This window comes from Oncorhynchus mykiss, chromosome 16 (assembly GCF_013265735.2).
Source record: "Oncorhynchus mykiss isolate Arlee chromosome 16, USDA_OmykA_1.1, whole genome shotgun sequence".
Lineage (NCBI taxonomy): Eukaryota > Metazoa > Chordata > Actinopteri > Salmoniformes > Salmonidae > Oncorhynchus > Oncorhynchus mykiss.
The window spans coordinates 73,797,393-73,815,099 of record NC_048580.1 but is presented as its reverse complement, the minus strand read 5'-3'; the positions used below and the strand labels follow the sequence as shown (position 1 = coordinate 73,815,099).

The following is a 17,707-nucleotide window of genomic DNA, read 5'->3' as shown; positions in this document are numbered from 1 at the left end:
ATATTACTGCACTGTTGGAGCTAGGAACACAAGCGTTTAGTTAGATATTACTGCACTGTTGGAGCTAGGAACATTTAGTTAGATATTACTGCACTGTTGGAGCTAGGAACATTTAGTTAGATACTACTGCACTGTTGGAGCTAGGAACACAAGCATTTAGTTAGATATTACTGCACTGTTGGAGCTAGGAACACAAGCATTTAGTTAGATATTACTGCACTGTTGGAGCTAGGAACATTTAGTTAGATATTACTGCACTGTTGGAGCTAGGAACACCAGCATTTAGTTAGATATTACTGCACTGTTGGAGCTAGGAACACAAGCATTTAGTTAGATATTACTGCACTGTTGGAGCTAGGAACACCAGCATTTAGCTAGATATTACTGCACTGTTGGAGCTAGGAACACCAGCATTTAGCTAGATATTACTGCACTGTTGGAGCTAGGAACATTTAGTTAGATATTACTGCACTGTTGGAGCCAGGAACACCAGCATTTAGTTAGATATTACTGCACTGTTGGAGCCAGGAACACCAGCATTTAGTTAGATATTACTGCACTGTTGGAGCCAGGAACACCAGCATTTAGTTAGATATTACTGCACTGTTGGAGCTAGAAACACCAGCATTTAGTTAGATATTACTGCACTGTTGGAGCTAGAAACACCAGCATTTAGTTAGATATTACTGCACTGTTGGAGCCAGGAACACCAGCATTTCCCTACACCCGCAATAACATCTGCTGAATGTGTATGTGACCAATACAATTTGATTAAATTTTGAATTACCTCTGAGCCCCACCCCTCCCTTGAAATCGAAGAGTTTCGGGAACATTTCAACCGCCTCGTTGCCCTAAACGAATGAAGAAACGATGTGTCGACAGTAATGTCTGCTTTTGTGGCACATTTTTAAAAGAGACGGGCTTCACCCTGACCGCAGGGGTTCCAGGATTATATCTAGCAACATTGCAAACTGTTTGACTGACAATCCAATATGGAGGGTGTTAGGAGATAGATGGGAGGGGTTGAATGGAGCTGAAGGGACTGGATGGTGTTAAGAGAGATGGGAGGGGTTGAATGGAGCTGAAGGGACTGGATGGTGTTGAGAGAGAGAGAGATGGGAGGGGTTGAATGGAGCTGAAGGGACTGGATGGTGTTAAGAGAGAGATGGGAGGGGTTGAATGGAGCTGAAGGGACTGGATGGTGTTAAGAGAGAGATGGGAGGGGTTGAATGGAGCTGAAGGGACTGGATGGTGTTAAGAGAGAGATGGGAGGGGTTGAATGGAGCTGAAGGGACTGGATGGTGTTAAGAGAGAGATGGGAGGGGTTGAATGGAGCTGAAGGGACTGGATGGTGTTAAGAGAGAGATGGGAGGGGTTGAATGGAGCTGAAGGGACTGGATGGTGTTAAGAGAGAGATGGGAGGGGTTGAATGGAGCTGAAGGGACTGGATGGTGTTAAGAGAGATGGGAGGGGTTGAATGGAGCTGAAGGGACTGGATGGTGTTGAGAGAGAGAGAGATGGGAGGGGTTGAATGGAGCTGAAGGGACTGGATGGTGTTGAGAGAGAGAGAGATGGGAGGGGTTGAATGGAGCTGAAGGGACTGGATGGTGTTAAGAGAGAGATGGGAGGGGTTGAATGGAGCTGAAGGGACTGGATGGTGTTAAGAGAGAGATGGGAGGGGTTGAATGGAACTGAAGGGACTGGATGGTGTTGAGAGAGAGAGAGATGGGAGGGGTTGAATGGAGCTGAAGGGACTGGATGGTGTTAAGAGAGATATATGGGAGGGGTTGAATGGAGCTGAAGGGTGGGACTAACAAGATAACAAATGTAAAAACATACCGGGTCTGTAAAATATGTATTTTTTTTTTAATGCTTTCTTCCCCGCCTCCTAATTTAAATAAATCTGTCCCCTCTCTCATTAACACCACCACTGTCCCCTCTCTCTCTCTCTCTCTCTCTCTCTCTCTCTCATCATTAACACCACCACTGTCCTCTCTCTCTCTCTCTCATCATTAACACCACCACTGTCCCCTCTCTCTCTCTCATCATTAACACCACCACTGTCCTCTCTCTCTCTCTCTCATCATTAACACCACCACTGTCCTCTCTCTCTCTCTCTCATCATTAACACCACCACTGTCCTCTCTCTCTCTCTCTCATCATTAACACCACCACTGTCCCCTCTCTCTCTCTCATCATTAACACCACCACTGTCCCCTCTCTCTCTCTCATCATTAACACCACCACTGTCCCCTCTCTCTCTCTCTCATCATTAACACCACCACTGTCCCCTCTCTCTCATCATTAACACCACCACTGTCCCCTCTCTCTCTCTCATCATTAACACCACCACTGTCCCCTCTCTCTCTCTCATCATTAACACCACCACTGTTAGTAAATGAACATGGGTTTTTCTATCCCACTGATTCTGTACTCTTGTCTTCACACAGATGACTTGGTGAATAGTTTTTAATGACCTATGTCAAGATTACTTTAGAATATCCATAATACATTGTCTACCTGTACCTGATTTTTATTTTAAATGACCACACTCGCTCTTTAAAAAATTTTTTTTTTACTTAGACTAAATGACAGTGACATGCTCACATCCCCCATCATCTCTGCCAATAGTTTTTACGATTCTTTACAGGAAATATAGAAAATATTAGATCCCAAAATTGACAGTAGTTGGCTCCATTACCAGCATTTCTGGTCAGGAGGGGCTTGAGGCAACTACTTTATGACAGTTTGCGGCTTCCTTTTTGCACATTGGAGCAAATATCTTTTCGAGTCCCTCCTTGATATGTTTCCTCACATGAAGACCTTCTCCTGCCCCTTGGGCGTGGTCCCTACTTGACTACTGTTGGCCCCAACATTCTGTCTATTGTAAATAGTTCCCTGTTGGCCCTAACATTCTGTCTATTGTAAATAGTTCCCTGTTGGCCCCAACATTCTGTCTATTGTAAATAGTTCCCTGTTGGCCCTAACATTCTGTCTATTGTAAATAGTTCCCTGTCGGCCCTAACATTCTGTCTATTGTAAATAGTTCCCTGTTGGCCCCAACATTCTGTCTATTGTAAATAGTTCCCTGTTGGCCCCAACATTCTGTCTATTGTAAATAGTTCCCTGTTGGCCGTAACATTCTGTCTATTGTAAATAGTTCCCTGTTGGCTCTAACATTCTGTCTCTGTTCCAACCTCTCATTTTATAAAGCCCGATCTAGACCACTCCTGACTAAATAATTATAGACCTTTCTCTATCTATTTATATAAAAAATATCTAAGATTTTGGAAAAAGTTGTTTTCAAGCAATTTGAGTATGAACAACTTATTTGGAAACTTCCAGTCGGGCTTCTGACCACTTCACAGCACGAAAACGACCTTATTGAAAATCCGTAACGACCTTCTGTTGGCTGACGGTGAATACTCTATCCTAGTTCATTTGGATTTCAGTTCTGTGTTTGATACTCGGGATCATAGCATCCTTGTTGACTGGCTGGAGAGGTGGGTGAGAGTCTCCGGCGTTGCCCTCGACTGGTTCAGGTCATATCTTTTGTGGCAGACGTTTCTCAGTGAGAATGGGTGTTTCCGTATCGTCCCCGGCACCTATTCACTATGGTGTCCCCTCGGGTCAATTCTGAGACCAATTCTCCCTCCCCCCCCCCAAGTATATCCTCCCCCTTGGTGACATCATTTGCAATCATAGCTTTCAGTTTCGCTGCTGTGCAGATGAGACACAGCTCTATTGACAAAGACCCAGTGACCAAGCTAGTGTAGTGACCCTTCACCAGTGTCTTGCTGACCCCAAATGTTGAATGTCTGACAATTTTGTATTTAAAATGTAAAACAAAAATTTAAAAAAAAAATTCAGCTCAATGATATAAAATCTGAGCTGGTCCTATTTGACAGCCCGACGTGCTAGAACTCAGATTGTAAATAACCTTTGTCATTTGTCCACAAATCTCCCTATGAGCCAGAATGCAGCCAGAGATTCTCTGGCAGGGCACTGTTGACCATTCCAAGGTCTTTAGGTTGACAGCGAAAGGAGACTGGGCATTGGGACCCCTGGACTTAGGAGTGGTCTGCCAGAGGAGATCAGTGCTGATCGTTGCTGAAGAGACACTTAAAAAAAAATTGTTTTAAAATTATGAAGATGCTTTTCATGTCTGATTTTAATTAGCTATCCTTTTGTTTACCTGTTTTTGTTAGCACTTGTATTTGATGTGAAGCACTTTTGTTACTTGTATTGAAAAGCGCTGTACCAATAAAGTTATTATTATTACTGTAGATGACACTAACACATCAATTCAAGGCCTTCTACTCTCTCTCTCTCTCTCTCTCTCTCAACTCAGCATGCCCCCCTGCCCCCACTCTCTCTCTTGACCCAGACATCAACCTGAACTCTCCCAACAAGGGCCTGGGCCCTGCAGGAGGAGCAGACCCTCTGACTGATGTCCCCGTGGAGGGCGGAGCCGTGGGGGTATCCTCCATCAACACGTTACCCCCGGGGCTCACAGAGGAGGAGGCTGAGGAGATCCGCTCTGAGCTAGTCAAGGTAGGGTTCTGTCTGCCGGTGTCTGTCGGCTGGAATCAATGTAGGCCTCGTAGGGTCAGAGGTCGTCGTGTTTATTGTCCCTGTGCTCTAATCTGATCACAACCCTTTTTGACTTGAGTTTGATTTACTAATAATCCCACAAACATTTGAGTGGAACTTTTTTTTGTTTCAGACAATGGTAATGTTCATAACTAGGTTTGGCCCAGCCAGTGGTTGACCGCTCTGCTGTGTTGCTGTCAGGTGGAAGAGGAGATCAGCACCCTGAGACAGGTGCTCCTGGCCAAAGAGAAGCATTCTGCTGATCTGAAGAGGAAGCTGGGGCTGAGCCCCCTCAACGAGCTCAAACAGAACCTCACCAAGGGATGGCAGGATGTCCAGACCTCTAATGCGTAAGTAGAAGATCCTTTAAAAAATTGAGACTTAAATTTTTTAAAATTTATCTGTAATATTCTTCTTCTTAGGTTGTTAAAATAACATCAATTTATCGCTTGCAGTAACGTCAGCCAATCGATTGTTCTAGCCGCTCTCTGCTGTTCCCTTCTATCCTTCTGGCCTGGTCAGGGCTTTTAGTGTAGACCGGAGTGGCCCTGTGAGTGCGGGTCCACAGCTGTTAGTACACTGAAGTGAACATCAAGGCAGATGTGCTCCGTAGGCTTTTACAATCACGTCCGTCTACTTCGACCTCTGACCCTACTCAAATATTAATTTTGCCGTTTATGATGACTCGTGCTGTAACTCTCTGTAATTTCAACGTTCGAACGGGGCCGTTCGTTGCGTCTATATAAGTAGCATGATTCAACTCCAATCAAAATGTTATTGGTCACGTACACATGGTTAGCAGATGTTAATGGTCACATACACATGGTTAGCAGATGTTAATGGTCACATACACATGGTTAGCAGATGTTAATGGTCACATACACATGGTTAGCAGATGTTAATGGTCACATACACATGGTTAGCAGATGTTAATGGTCACATACACATGGTTAGCAGATGTTAATGGTCACATACACATGGTTAGCAGATGTTAATGGTCACATACACATGGTTAGCAGATGTTAATGGTCACATACACATGGTTAGCAGATGTTAATGGTCACATACACATGGTTAGCAGATGTTAATGGTCACATACACATGGTTAGCAGATGTTAATGGTCACATACACATGGTTAGCAGATGTTATTGGTCACATACACATGGTTAGCAGATGTTATTGGATGCAGTAATGTTCTAGCGTATCATCCTAGCGTCTTTTAGATTTGAGTGAAGAAGCCATTTTTAAATCGAGGCTTCTTTTTAAATCCTGTTCAAAGTCTTACAATGACACAAATATTACCAAGTCAAAATGGGGGAGCAAAAACCTTTTATTTATTTATGTTGATGTTGATCGTGAAGGTGTATCAGTCAGCATCAGTGATGTGAAGTTTCTGAAGTAGCCTTAGGTAATGGATTCTCTTCCTCCTCCTCAAGATATAAATATTTAAATGAGCTGATGGTTTTTATCCAGAGAGACTTACAGTACAGTGTGGAATTGAACCCACAACCTTTTTAGCGTTGCTAGTGTCATGCTCTACCAACAGAGGACTCGCCAGATATATCTTAGCACGACAAAACCCTAAGTGTCTTGCATACTGAATGCCTGATTTCTACTGTCGTGCTGGCCTGGCTACGTTTATGGAGCCAATCTGGAAAGTTAGTGCTGAGCGATTTTAGTGCTTTTTTTTTAATGTTCAGTTTGACTATTTAAAAAAACATATATATATTATAATCATGGTTTTATATTCATTATTTAAAAAAAATAACAACTTTTAAATGCATTATGTGGTTTGAATGTTTTAACACAGAATCAAATAATGAAAGTCCCATGATGGTAGTTGACTGTCCATTACTCCTGATCACTTTACTAACCGTCATCCACTTTAAATATTTCAGTTATTGTGTCTATTACATTAGTTTTATTTTATTTGATGACTTTATATGATTTAGTTCCAAGTCATCTCATCTCTGTAGTGCTGCTGCTCACTATTTTAGTAGTTTTTTCAAAGTAATTAAGGTGTGATTTTATGACTGAACTATCAATCATTTAGATCATGTGTTTTCAGGTAGAGATACCTGGCCAAGTAACTGCTCTCCATCGCCCATTTTCTGTCTTTCTGTCTCTCTCTCTGTGTCTTTCTGTCTCTCTCTCTCTGTGTCTTTCTGTCTCTCTCTCTCTGTGTCTTTCTGTCTCTCTCTCTCTCTGTGTCTTTCTGTCTCTCTCTCTCTCTGTGTCTTTCTGTCTCTCTCTCTCTCTGTGTCTTTCTGTCTCTCTCTCTCTCTGTGTCTTTCTGTCTCTCTCTCTCTCTGTGTCTTTCTGTCTCTCTCTCTCTCTGTGTCTTTCTGTCTCTCTCTCTCTCTGTGTCTTTCTGTCTCTCTCTCTCTCTGTGTCTTTCTGTCTCTCTCTCTCTCTGTGTCTTTCTGTCTCTCTCTCTCTCTGTGTCTTTCTTTCTGAAAACATGTACAAAATAAATGGAATTAAAGTCATTTAACTAATTTCAGTCAATGAGTTTCTAAAAGAAAACCAAACTGAAATGTGGCTTAATGTTTCAACGCTATGAAAAGAACAAGGTGAACAGACATCTGAGTCAGAACGGCATGGTTTGGCCTTGTAGCGTGAATCAGACAGCCAGCCTGGCACAGTTCAGGGTCTGCAGTGTACCCTGGCTACTGTATCATTGTGGCCTTGTAGCGTGAATCAGACAGCCAGCACAGTGCTGAGCTGTACATCTCTAAGCCCGTCTGTGTTCTAGAACCACTGAAAAACTTGGCGAGTGGAATGAGAAAGTTTACCTCTCTCTCTCTCTCACCCTCAATGTCTATTTGAGAGCACCTGCCGTGGGCTACCAGGGTCTGCAGTGTACCCTGGCTACTGTATCGTTGTGGTCTTGATTCTATAACACTTGTCCTTTTGTGGGTTCCTCTGCCTGCTGCGTGTGTGTGTGAAAACTCACATTCCCATGATACCATCTGTTTTATATAAGCAAGTTTCTATTTATTTTTTTATAATACGGTCTAGTTTTAACTTGGCAGAAAGACGCAGGGTCTCCTAGTTATCCCGGTGCATTGGGTGTCGTCGTAACGAAGTTTTCCCACGTCAGTAGGCAGATATTGTTTCATCTTTTGCAGATAGAAATGTCACGAGTAGAGCTGACGTGATTCTTTTATTCTACATGTCAGAAGTTTGTTTTGTTCTACATAATATATTTCTATCGGTACATTCCACTAAGTTCTGCCTCTCTCTCTCTCTGCCTTTCTGTCTCTTTATCTCTGTCTTTGTCTCTTTCTCTCTGTCTTTCTCTCTTTCTCTCTGTCTTTCTGTCTCTTTCTCTCTCTCTCTGTCTTTCTGTCTCTTTCTCTCTCTCTTTCTCTCTGTCTTTCTGTCTCTTTCTCTCTCTCTCTCTGTCTTTCTGTCTCTTTCTCTCTGTCTTTCTCTCTTTCTCTCTGTCTTTCTGTCTCTTTCTCTCTCTCTCTGTCTTTCTGTCTCTTTCTCTCTCTCTCTCTCTCTGTCTTTCTGTCTCTTTCTCTCTCTCTCTCTCTCTGTCTTTCTGTCTCTTCCTCTCTCTCTCTCTGTCTTTCTGTCTCTTTCTCTCTCTCTGTCTTTCTGTCTCTTTCTCTCTCTCTCTGTCTTTCTCTCTGTCTTTCTCTGTCTTTCTGTCTCTCTCTCTCTGTCTTTCTCTGTCTTTCTGTCTCTCTCTCTCTGTCTTTCTGTCTCTTTCTCTCTCTCTTTCTCTCTGTCTTTCTGTCTCTTTCTCTCTCTCTCTCTGTCTTTCTGTCTTTCTCTCTGTCTTTCTCTCTTTCTCTCTGTCTTTCTGTCTCTTTCTCTCTCTCTCTGTCTTTCTGTCTCTTTCTCTCTCTCTCTCTCTCTGTCTTTCTGTCTCTTTCTCTCTCTCTCTCTCTCTGTCTTTCTGTCTCTTCCTCTCTCTCTCTCTGTCTTTCTGTCTCTTTCTCTCTCTCTCTGTCTTTCTGTCTCTTTCTCTCTCTCTCTCTGTCTTTCTGTCTCTTCCTCTCTCTCTCTCTGTCTTTCTGTCTCTTTCTCTCTCTCTCTCTGTCTTTCTGTCTCTTCCTCTCTCTCTCTCTGTCTTTCTGTCTCTTTCTCTCTCTCTCTCTGTCTGTCTCTCTCTTTCTCTCTCTCTCTCTGCCATGCTTTAACGTGCCGCTGTTGGTTTGCCAAAGAGTTGCTGTCTATCCTCGACTAACCCCGTATAGTCCCTTCTGTCAGACTAGATCTCTTCTGCTTGGGGAAACTTCAAAGCCTGCTGTATGAGACTTGGGAAATGGCTTGTACTGAGGGAGCTCAAGCTCTAGATCCATCTCTTTTCCCTTTTGGATCGGTGGCTAACTGGCAATGACTCTGTCTCTCTTCTTCTATCACTTCCTGTTTCCCTGTGCTGTATTTCCTGTTAACAACCAGGATGTCACCTTGCTTTAAGGTGACATCGTCATTCCCACTTCCTCTGAACCAACAACTTAATATCTCTGATAGTTTTATAACTAGGTTTGGTCGCTCTCCCGATGTTCATAACATCCTTCTCTCGTCCTGGTATTGAAGGTATTACTGGCTTAGTCCATGAGGGGGCGCCAAACAACCAAAATGCCCATTGGGTGTCAATTATCAGAATGCAAAAACAAAATTTAACACGAGTAGTGGCAAATTTACATGAAGGCTGCTAGATGAATATGCCAATGACCGCAAACTAAAATAAACAAATTGCAAAAACAGGAAATCCCATCTACATATATAGGCGGGAGTTACCGAATGTCATTTGTGGTGAGTTTGGATATTTACAAGCGAATGGGAACGAGAGACATTGTGCATAATGAACAACGTTTTGAAGCATGCTTGGCTGAAGGAAGAACAGCACTGGCTCTGGAGCAGCATGTGAACACACTGTCTTTGTGGAGTCTGGAGTAGCTAGGGCAACGGGCCTACCTGCTCTGCTCTGAGAAGGGGGAGGAGACAGGCCGAGAAGGGGGAGGAGAGAAAAAATGCAAAGAAATCAAGATGGTGGCAGCTGTACAAATAACTAATCCAAAGGACTTTGACTTCTCAGACACGGCAGCAAGTTAACACTGATGCCCAGTCACCTTTTTTAATTCAGCACCGTAACACGACACCTATGTTTAAGTTGCTAGGTAACACTGATGCCCTGTCACCTTTTTTAATTCAGCACCGTAACACGACACCTATGTTTAAGTTGCTAGGTAACACTGATGCCCTGTCACCTTTTTTAATTCAGCACCGTAACACGACACCTATGTTTAAGTTGCTAGGTAACACTGATGCCCTGTCACCTTTTTTAATTCAGCACCGTAACACGACACCTATGTTTAAGTTGCTAGGTAACACTGATGCCCTGTCACCTTTTTTAATTCAGCACCGTAACACGACACCTATGTTTAAGTTGCTAGGTAACACTGATGCCCTGTCACCTTTTTTAATTCAGCACCGTAACACGACACCTATGTTTAAGTTGCTAGGTAACACTGATGCCCTGTCACCTTTTTTAATTCAGCACCGTAACACGACACCTATGTTTAAGTTGCTAGGTAACACTGATGCCCTGTCACCTTTTTTAATTCAGCACCGTAACACGACACCTATGTTTAAGTTGCTAGGTAACACTGATGCCCTGTCACCTTTTTTAATTCAGCACCGTAACACGACACCTATGTTTAAGTTGCTAGGTAACACTGATGCCCAGTCACCTGTTTTTTAATTCAGCACCGTAACACGACACCTATGTTTAAGTTGCTAGGTAACACTGATGCCCTGTCACCTGTTTTAATTCAGCACCGTAACACGACACCTATGTTTAAGTTGCTAGGTAACACTGATGCCCTGTCACCTTTTTTAATTCAGCACCGTAACACGACACCTATGTTTAAGTTGCTAGGTAACACTGATGCCCTGTCACCTTTTTTAATTCAGCACCGTAACACGACACCTATGTTTAAGTTGCCAGGTAACACAGAATTCCATTTAATTTTTTTGACAGCATAGAAATATCTTGCTGTGTTTTTGTAAACGTAGATTTAAAATGCTTATTGTAATTTCTGCTAGGCATCAGACTAATTTTGTGCTTCAGTTGCACTTCTCCACTCGGATGAGAATTCACCAACAGGCATTCTATCAGCAGAGAACACTCTGATGTGGAGCTACTGTTCTTCATCATTCTATCAGCAGACAGCACTCTGACTGATGTGGAGCTACTGTTCTCCATCATTCTATCAGCAGACAGCACTCTGACTGTGTAGCTACTGTTCTCCATCATCCTATCAGCAGACAGCACTCTGACTGATGTGGAGCTACTGTTCTCCATCATTCTATCAGCAGACAGCTCTCTGACTGATGTGTAGCTACTGTTCTCCATCATTCTATCAGCAGACAGCACTCTGACTGTGTAGCTACTGTTCTCCATCATCCTATCAGCAGACAGACTGATGTGGAGCTACTGTTCTCCATCATTCTATCAGCAGACAGCTCTCTGATGTGGAGCTACTGTTCTCCATCATTCTATCAGCAGACAGCACTCAGACTGATGTGGAGCTACTGTTCTCCATCATTCTATCAGTAGACAGCACTCTGACTGATGTGGAGCTACTGTTCTCCATCATTCTATCAGCAGACAGCACTGACTGATGTGGAGCTACTGTTCTCCATCATTCTATCAGCAGACAGACTGATGTGGAGCTACTGTTCTCCATCATTCTATCAGTAGACAGCACTCTGACTGATGTGGAGCTACTGTTCTCCATCATTCTATCAGTAGACAGCACTCTGACTGATGTGGAGCTACTGTTCTCCATCATTCTATCAGTAGACAGCACTCTGACTGATGTGGAGCTACTGTTCTCCATCATTCTATCAGCAGACAGCACTCTGACTGATGTGGAGCTACTGTTCTCCATCATTCTATCAGCAGACAGCACTGACTGATGTGGAGCTACTGTTCTCCATCATTCTATCAGTAGACAGCACTCTGACTGATGTGGAGCTACTGTTCTCCATCATTCTATCAGCAGACAGCACTCTGACTGATGTGGAGCTACTGTTCTCCATCATTCTATCAGCAGACAGCACTCTGACTGATGTGGAGCTACTGTTCTCCATCATTCTATAAGCAGACAGCACTCTGACTGTGTAGCTACTGTTCTCCATCATTCTATCAGCAGACAGCACTCTGACTGATGTGGAGCTACTGTTCTCCATCATTCTATCAGCAGACAGCACTCTGATGTGGAGCTACTGTTCTCCATCATTCTATCAGTAGACAGACTGATGTGGAGCTACTGTTCTCCATCATTCTATCAGCAGACAGCACTCTGACTGATGTGGAGCTACTGTTCTCCATCATTCTATCAGTAGACAGCACTCTGACTGATGTGGAGCTACTGTTCTCCATCATTCTATCAGTAGACAGCTCTCTGACTGATGTGGAGCTACTGTTCTCCATCATTCTATAAGCAGACAGCACTCTGATGGGGAGCTACTGTTCTCCATCATTCTATCAGCAGACAGCTCTCTGACTGATGTGGAGCTACTGTTCTCCATCATTCTATCAGCAGACAGACTGATGTGGAGCTACTGTTCTCCATCATTCTATCAGTAGACAGCACTGACTGATGTGGAGCTACTGTTCTCCATCATTCTATCAGTAGACAGCACTCTGACTGATGTGGAGCTACTGTTCTCCATCATTCTATCAGTAGACAGCACTCTGACTGATGTGGAGCTACTGTTCTCCATCATTCTATCAGTAGACAGCTCTCTGACTGATGTGGAGCTACTGTTCTCCATCATTCTATCAGTAGACAGCACTGACTGATGTGGAGCTACTGTTCTCCATCATTCTATCAGCAGACAGCACTCTGACTGATGTGGAGCTACTGTTCTCCATCATTCTATCAGTAGACAGCACTCTGACTGATGTGGAGCTACTGTTCTCCATCATTCTATCAGCAGACAGCACTCTGACTGATGTGGAGCTACTGTTCTCCATCATTCTATCAGTAGACAGCACTGACTGATGTGGAGCTACTGTTCTCCATCATTCTATCAGCAGACAGCACTGACTGATGTGGAGCTACTGTTCTCCATCATTCTATCAGCAGACAGACTGATGTGGAGCTACTGTTCTCCATCATTCTATCAGCAGACAGACTGATGTGGAGCTACTGTTCTCCATCATTCTATCAGCAGACAGCACTCTGACTGATGTGGAGCTACTGTTCTCCATCATTCTATCAGCAGACAGACTGATGTGGAGCTACTGTTCTCCATCATTCTATCAGCAGACAGCTCTCTGACCCGACGTGGAGCTACTGTTCTCCATCATTCTATCAGTAGACAGCACTCTGACTGATGTGGAGCTACTGTTCTCCATCATTCTATCAGCAGACAGACTGATGTGGAGCTACTGTTCTCCATCATTCTATCAGTAGACAGCTCTCTGACTGATGTGGAGCTACTGTTCTCCATCATTCTATCAGTAGACAGCACTGACTGATGTGGAGCTACTGTTCTCCATCATTCTATCAGTAGACAGCACTCTGACTGATGTGGAGCTACTGTTCTCCATCATTCTATCAGTAGACAGCACTGACTGATGTGGAGCTACTGTTCTCCATCATTCTATCAGTAGACAGCACTCTGACTGATGTGGAGCTACTGTTCTCCATCATTCTATCAGTAGACAGCACTCTGACTGATGTGGAGCTACTGTTCTCCATCATTCTATCAGCAGACAGACTGATGTGGAGCTACTGTTCTCCATCATTCTATCAGCAGACAGACTGATGTGGAGCTACTGTTCTCCATCATTCTATCAGCAGACAGCACTCTGATGTGGAGCTACTGTTCTCCATCATTCTATCAGCAGACAGACTGATGTGGAGCTACTGTTCTCCATCATTCTATCAGCAGACAGCACTCTGATGTGGAGCTACTGTTCTCCATCATTCTATCAGCAGACAGCACTCTGACTGACGTGGAGGTACTGTTTTTCAGTGTAGCCAGACTACTTTTGGTAAAAATGCCAGATTAGGATTACATTGTTTCTACGATAAACATTAAAAAAAATATGTCCATGCATAATATTAGCTAAAAAAAGATATATAAAACTTGCTTTTTCATTGTAATCTCATTTACTTGTGTGACGAGCAGCCAAATAGTGTCACAAATGAAGCTGTTTTCTGCCGAATGTGATCACTCTCTATTGAAGCAACAAAAAACCCCACTGACTTTCAATATGAAACGCGACCCCTGTCAATACACAGCTGGACTTCCATGTTCCCGCTTTCTCCCGTTGTGCTAGTTACAAGCAAACACACTGTTCTGGGGGAACTACGATAAACTGCCATAATGTGGACCGAAGGAATAAAGAATTCCGTCTGGGTTTTTTTTTTCTCCTAATGTATCGCACAAGTCAACTGCATGTATTTTGAGTTAAAATAGCTACAAATATAACAATATATTGAGGATGTTGGAGAGAAAAAAAGCATTTTTGCGTGGCTATTTCCATATAGCCAAGTATAGATTTCAAGCCTGGTTCTAACTCCCTTCTCTTAGTTTGGTGGTTGGTTTTTCACGCTTAAAACGAGGGTAACTGAAATACATGGGGGAATGACGTTTTCCCCATCTTTCACTATACATTTCATTATATCCTACATCTCTGCGTTAAGGTAGTGAAACTACCACATCCGCCGTTGCTGCAGAAAATTATATTGTCTGGGGTTGGGCTGAAGGCCTACATGAAGACACGGTGCTTATTTGTCAGCTGTCTTACACTGTTACGCTGTCCTTTCAGGGCATATATATCACACACACACACACAGAGCAGAGTTTCTCCACCAGGCAAACAGCCCAGACCCACCACAGGATTGTGTGGGAGAGGAGAGGAGAGGAGAGGAGAGGGGAGGATTGGAATGTGAGACAGACTGAAAGAGAGCTGGACTGATAAACGACCATGGGCAGCGAGAGGGAGAGACGACGGTGGGCTAGCCCCCAAAAAACGGTTGTCTTGCTTGATCAGTCACGTGGCTCGGGGGGAGTCGTCAGTCGCGCGGCTCGGGGGGAGTCGTCAGTCGCGCGGCTCGGGGGGAGTCGTCAGTCGCGCGGCTCTTGGGGAGTCGTCAGTCACGCGGCTCGGGGGGAGTCGTCAGTCGCGCGGCTCGGGGGGAGTCGTCAGTCGCGCGGCTCGGGGGGAGTCGTCAGTCGCGCGGCTCGGGGGGAGTCGTCAGTCGCGCGGCTCGGGGGGAGTCGTCAGTCGCGCGGCTCGGGGGGAGTCGTCAGTCGCGCGGCTCGGAGTGAGGATGTAGAATTTTATTTCCAACATTAGGGCTTTGTCCTTAAACAAGTGAAATCCGCTTCGTGTTTTTGTTTCTTTGCCACGATACTAACGAGTGTCGCCATACTGGTATGGTCCTGGGCCCTAGAAGACGGGTCATTTTATTTGGTGTTGCGTGGGAGATCTCTTAATTGGGTCTAGACAGAATCATCAGTGTATCAGTGTTTTTACAGGTGCATTTAAAAAAAAAAAGTCAAATTTTTTTTTTGTCAGACTACAGCTACAGCAATGCTTGTTACGTATTTAATTTACCATTGTAGACAGCAGAACTAAAGCCACATCCTCCTTTCCCATGCAGGTGATTGTACTGACAGACATCTATCTATATGTGTTTACATTACACTACCAATGATGTTCAGACACTGTGTATGGGGTTGTGCTCAACGAAGGACTAATCCAATAGGTTCTAATGCTTGACACATGTAGTCCATTTATGTTTATGCAAAGTATTACAAAGAGTTTATTTAAAAATATATATATATCACTAAAAAACACAGGAGATGTGACTGCCAACTACGCCCAAGCTTGAGGAAGGTGTTGTGTTGGGTCCTTAACCCTCTAACGCAGGGTTAACAAAGATCATGTTGCCCCACCTGGGTTGCTTTATTGCCCCCCCCCCCCCAGCGCGACACAGCTGATTTCAAATCATCAAAAGCTTGATGTCGTGTTTATTTGAATCAGCTGTGTAGCGCTAGGGCAACAACCCAGAACGTGCACCCAGAGAGGGGACCGAGTTTTGAGAGAAACCCAGCTGTAATAAAACCGTAGAAATTCAGTATTTGACACTTCTGTAACTTTCCAAAGACTGATGCATTGTCGTAGGGTTACTATTGTTCAGTACATGCACTATTTTTGGACTGTCTGTTATATTTGTGTGTGTGTGTGTGTAGAAGGGTTCTAGTTATGTTAACTTTTTTTAAAGTCTCTAACTTGCTCTTTCCTCCCTCTGTAAGAAGTCAGTTAGTCATTTCATTGTCCTACTGTTTGTCCGTAGATATCTTACAGCGTCTGCAACTTTGGATGAAATTGCCCGATCTGAAGCGTGAGTTGATCTAATAACTATTTTTAATTTTAGTTTTGCCTGAGTTGCATTTTGTTTCGGCAAGGGGGAGGGGCTTCTGACTGTTCATGCTGTTTGCCTGGAGGGGGGAGGGGCTTCTGACTGTTCATGCTGTTTGCCTGTAGGGGGGAGGGGCTTCTGTTCATGCTGTTTGATTTGAGGGGGGAGGGGCTTCTGACTGTTCATGCTGTTTGATTTGAGGGGGGAGGGGCTTCTGACTGTTCATGCTGTTTGATTGGAGGGGGGAGGGGCTTCTGACTGTTCATGCTGTTTGATTGGAGGGGGGAGGGGCTTCTGACTGTTCATGCTGTTTGCCTGGAGGGGGGAGGGGCTTCTGACTGTTCATGCTGTTTGCCTGGAGGGGGGGGGGGGGGGGGGGCTTCTGATTGTTCCTGCCTCTTCTGTTTGGCTGGTGGTATTTGGATGGCCCTGCACACGACCACCTTCACCTAAATCATGTGAGCTTGTGTGGGGCAACAACAACAACAACAACAACAATGGGTATCGCTGTGGGTTATTTGAGGCTGGTTTTTAGTGAGACTGGGGTGCCTGCCCCCCTAGTCTAGCTGAATGTACATGCTTTTGTCTTGGTCATCACATCTCCTGGGGGAACCTCTGACCCGCTGTGTAACAAAGTGTAACAACATGTCATTTAATTGATTTATCCACCAACTGCATAGTTTCTCCAACTGTCTTCTCAGTATTATCATACAGTTATCAATACCATTTTTGCATTGGTCAGTCTGAATTTTCTGGGATAAAGATGAGAGGACTTAGACATACAGACTTGTGTACTGAACGGATAGCTATAGTAAGATATGATTAATCGATCAGGGGTGACTTAACTTTTGACGCCGTGCTAGAGGCGATCACCTGCTTGTGTGAGGCCTGTACAGGGGTGGCACCAACACGCAGAGGGCTGTGGTGGGGTTATAAAATACTATGGGCAGGAATGTGTTCCGATCCATTGTGGGACGTCTTGTTTAGAAGCCTGCGGTGGATGGTTCTATAAAGACTCAGTGTGGGATTTAAGCACAGTGATGTCTGGGTAGTTTCCTCCTTTAGGTTGGTACTGCAATACTAATGGGTCTAAATTCTTCTGTCTGATTTATTATTATTATAATTAAACATTTTCTGTTTAAAAAAATCTGAAATAAGCCTGAAATGCCCCGTTTGAAAGATCAGAGATTAGTTTAAGCTGTTTTGTGCAATACCTGATCTCTTTAACACTCCTCCTCACCCTACTGGGTCGGTAGTCCTCCTCACACTACTGGTTTGGTAGTCCTCCTCACCCCCTACTGGGTTGGTAGTCCTCCTCACCCTACTGGGTTGGTAGTCCTCCTCACCCTACTGGTTTGGTAGTCCTCCTCACCCCCTACTGGGTTGGTAGTCCTCCTCACCCCCCACTGGGTTGGTAGTCCTCCTCACCCCCTACTGGGTTGGTAGTCCTCCTCACCCCCTACTGGGTTGGTAGTCCTCCTCACCCCCTACTGGGTTGGTAGTCCTCCTCACCCTACTGGTTTGGTAGTCCTCCTCACCCCCTACTGGGTTGGTAGTCCTCCTCACCCTACTGGGTTGGTAGTCCTCCTCACCCCCCACTGGGTTGGTAGTCCTCCTCACCCCCCACTGGGTTGGTAGTCCTCCTCACCCCCTACTGGGTTGGTAGTCCTCCTCACCCCCCACTGGGTTGGTAGTCCTCCTC

General features: G+C 44.4%; 1 protein-coding gene across 11 annotated transcripts in view; it reads left to right on the top strand.

The window, feature by feature from the left end:
• The window catches only part of LOC110492451 (tumor protein D54), a 39,238-nt gene that overhangs the window by 7,137 nt on the left and 14,394 nt on the right, over positions 1-17,707 (top strand). For 5 of the 11 annotated variants that reach the window (XM_036947787.1, XM_036947789.1, XM_036947786.1 and 2 more), the window contains exons 2-4: positions 4,352-4,554; positions 4,795-4,943; positions 15,940-15,987. In XM_036947787.1, coding sequence (XP_036803682.1) covers positions 4,352-4,554; positions 4,795-4,943; positions 15,940-15,987 — 400 coding nt within the window. The remainder of the gene's footprint in view (positions 1-4,351; positions 4,555-4,794; positions 4,944-15,939; positions 15,988-17,707) is intronic. The other 6 variants (XM_036947793.1, XM_036947794.1, XM_036947791.1 and 3 more) reach the window with 2 other exon arrangements.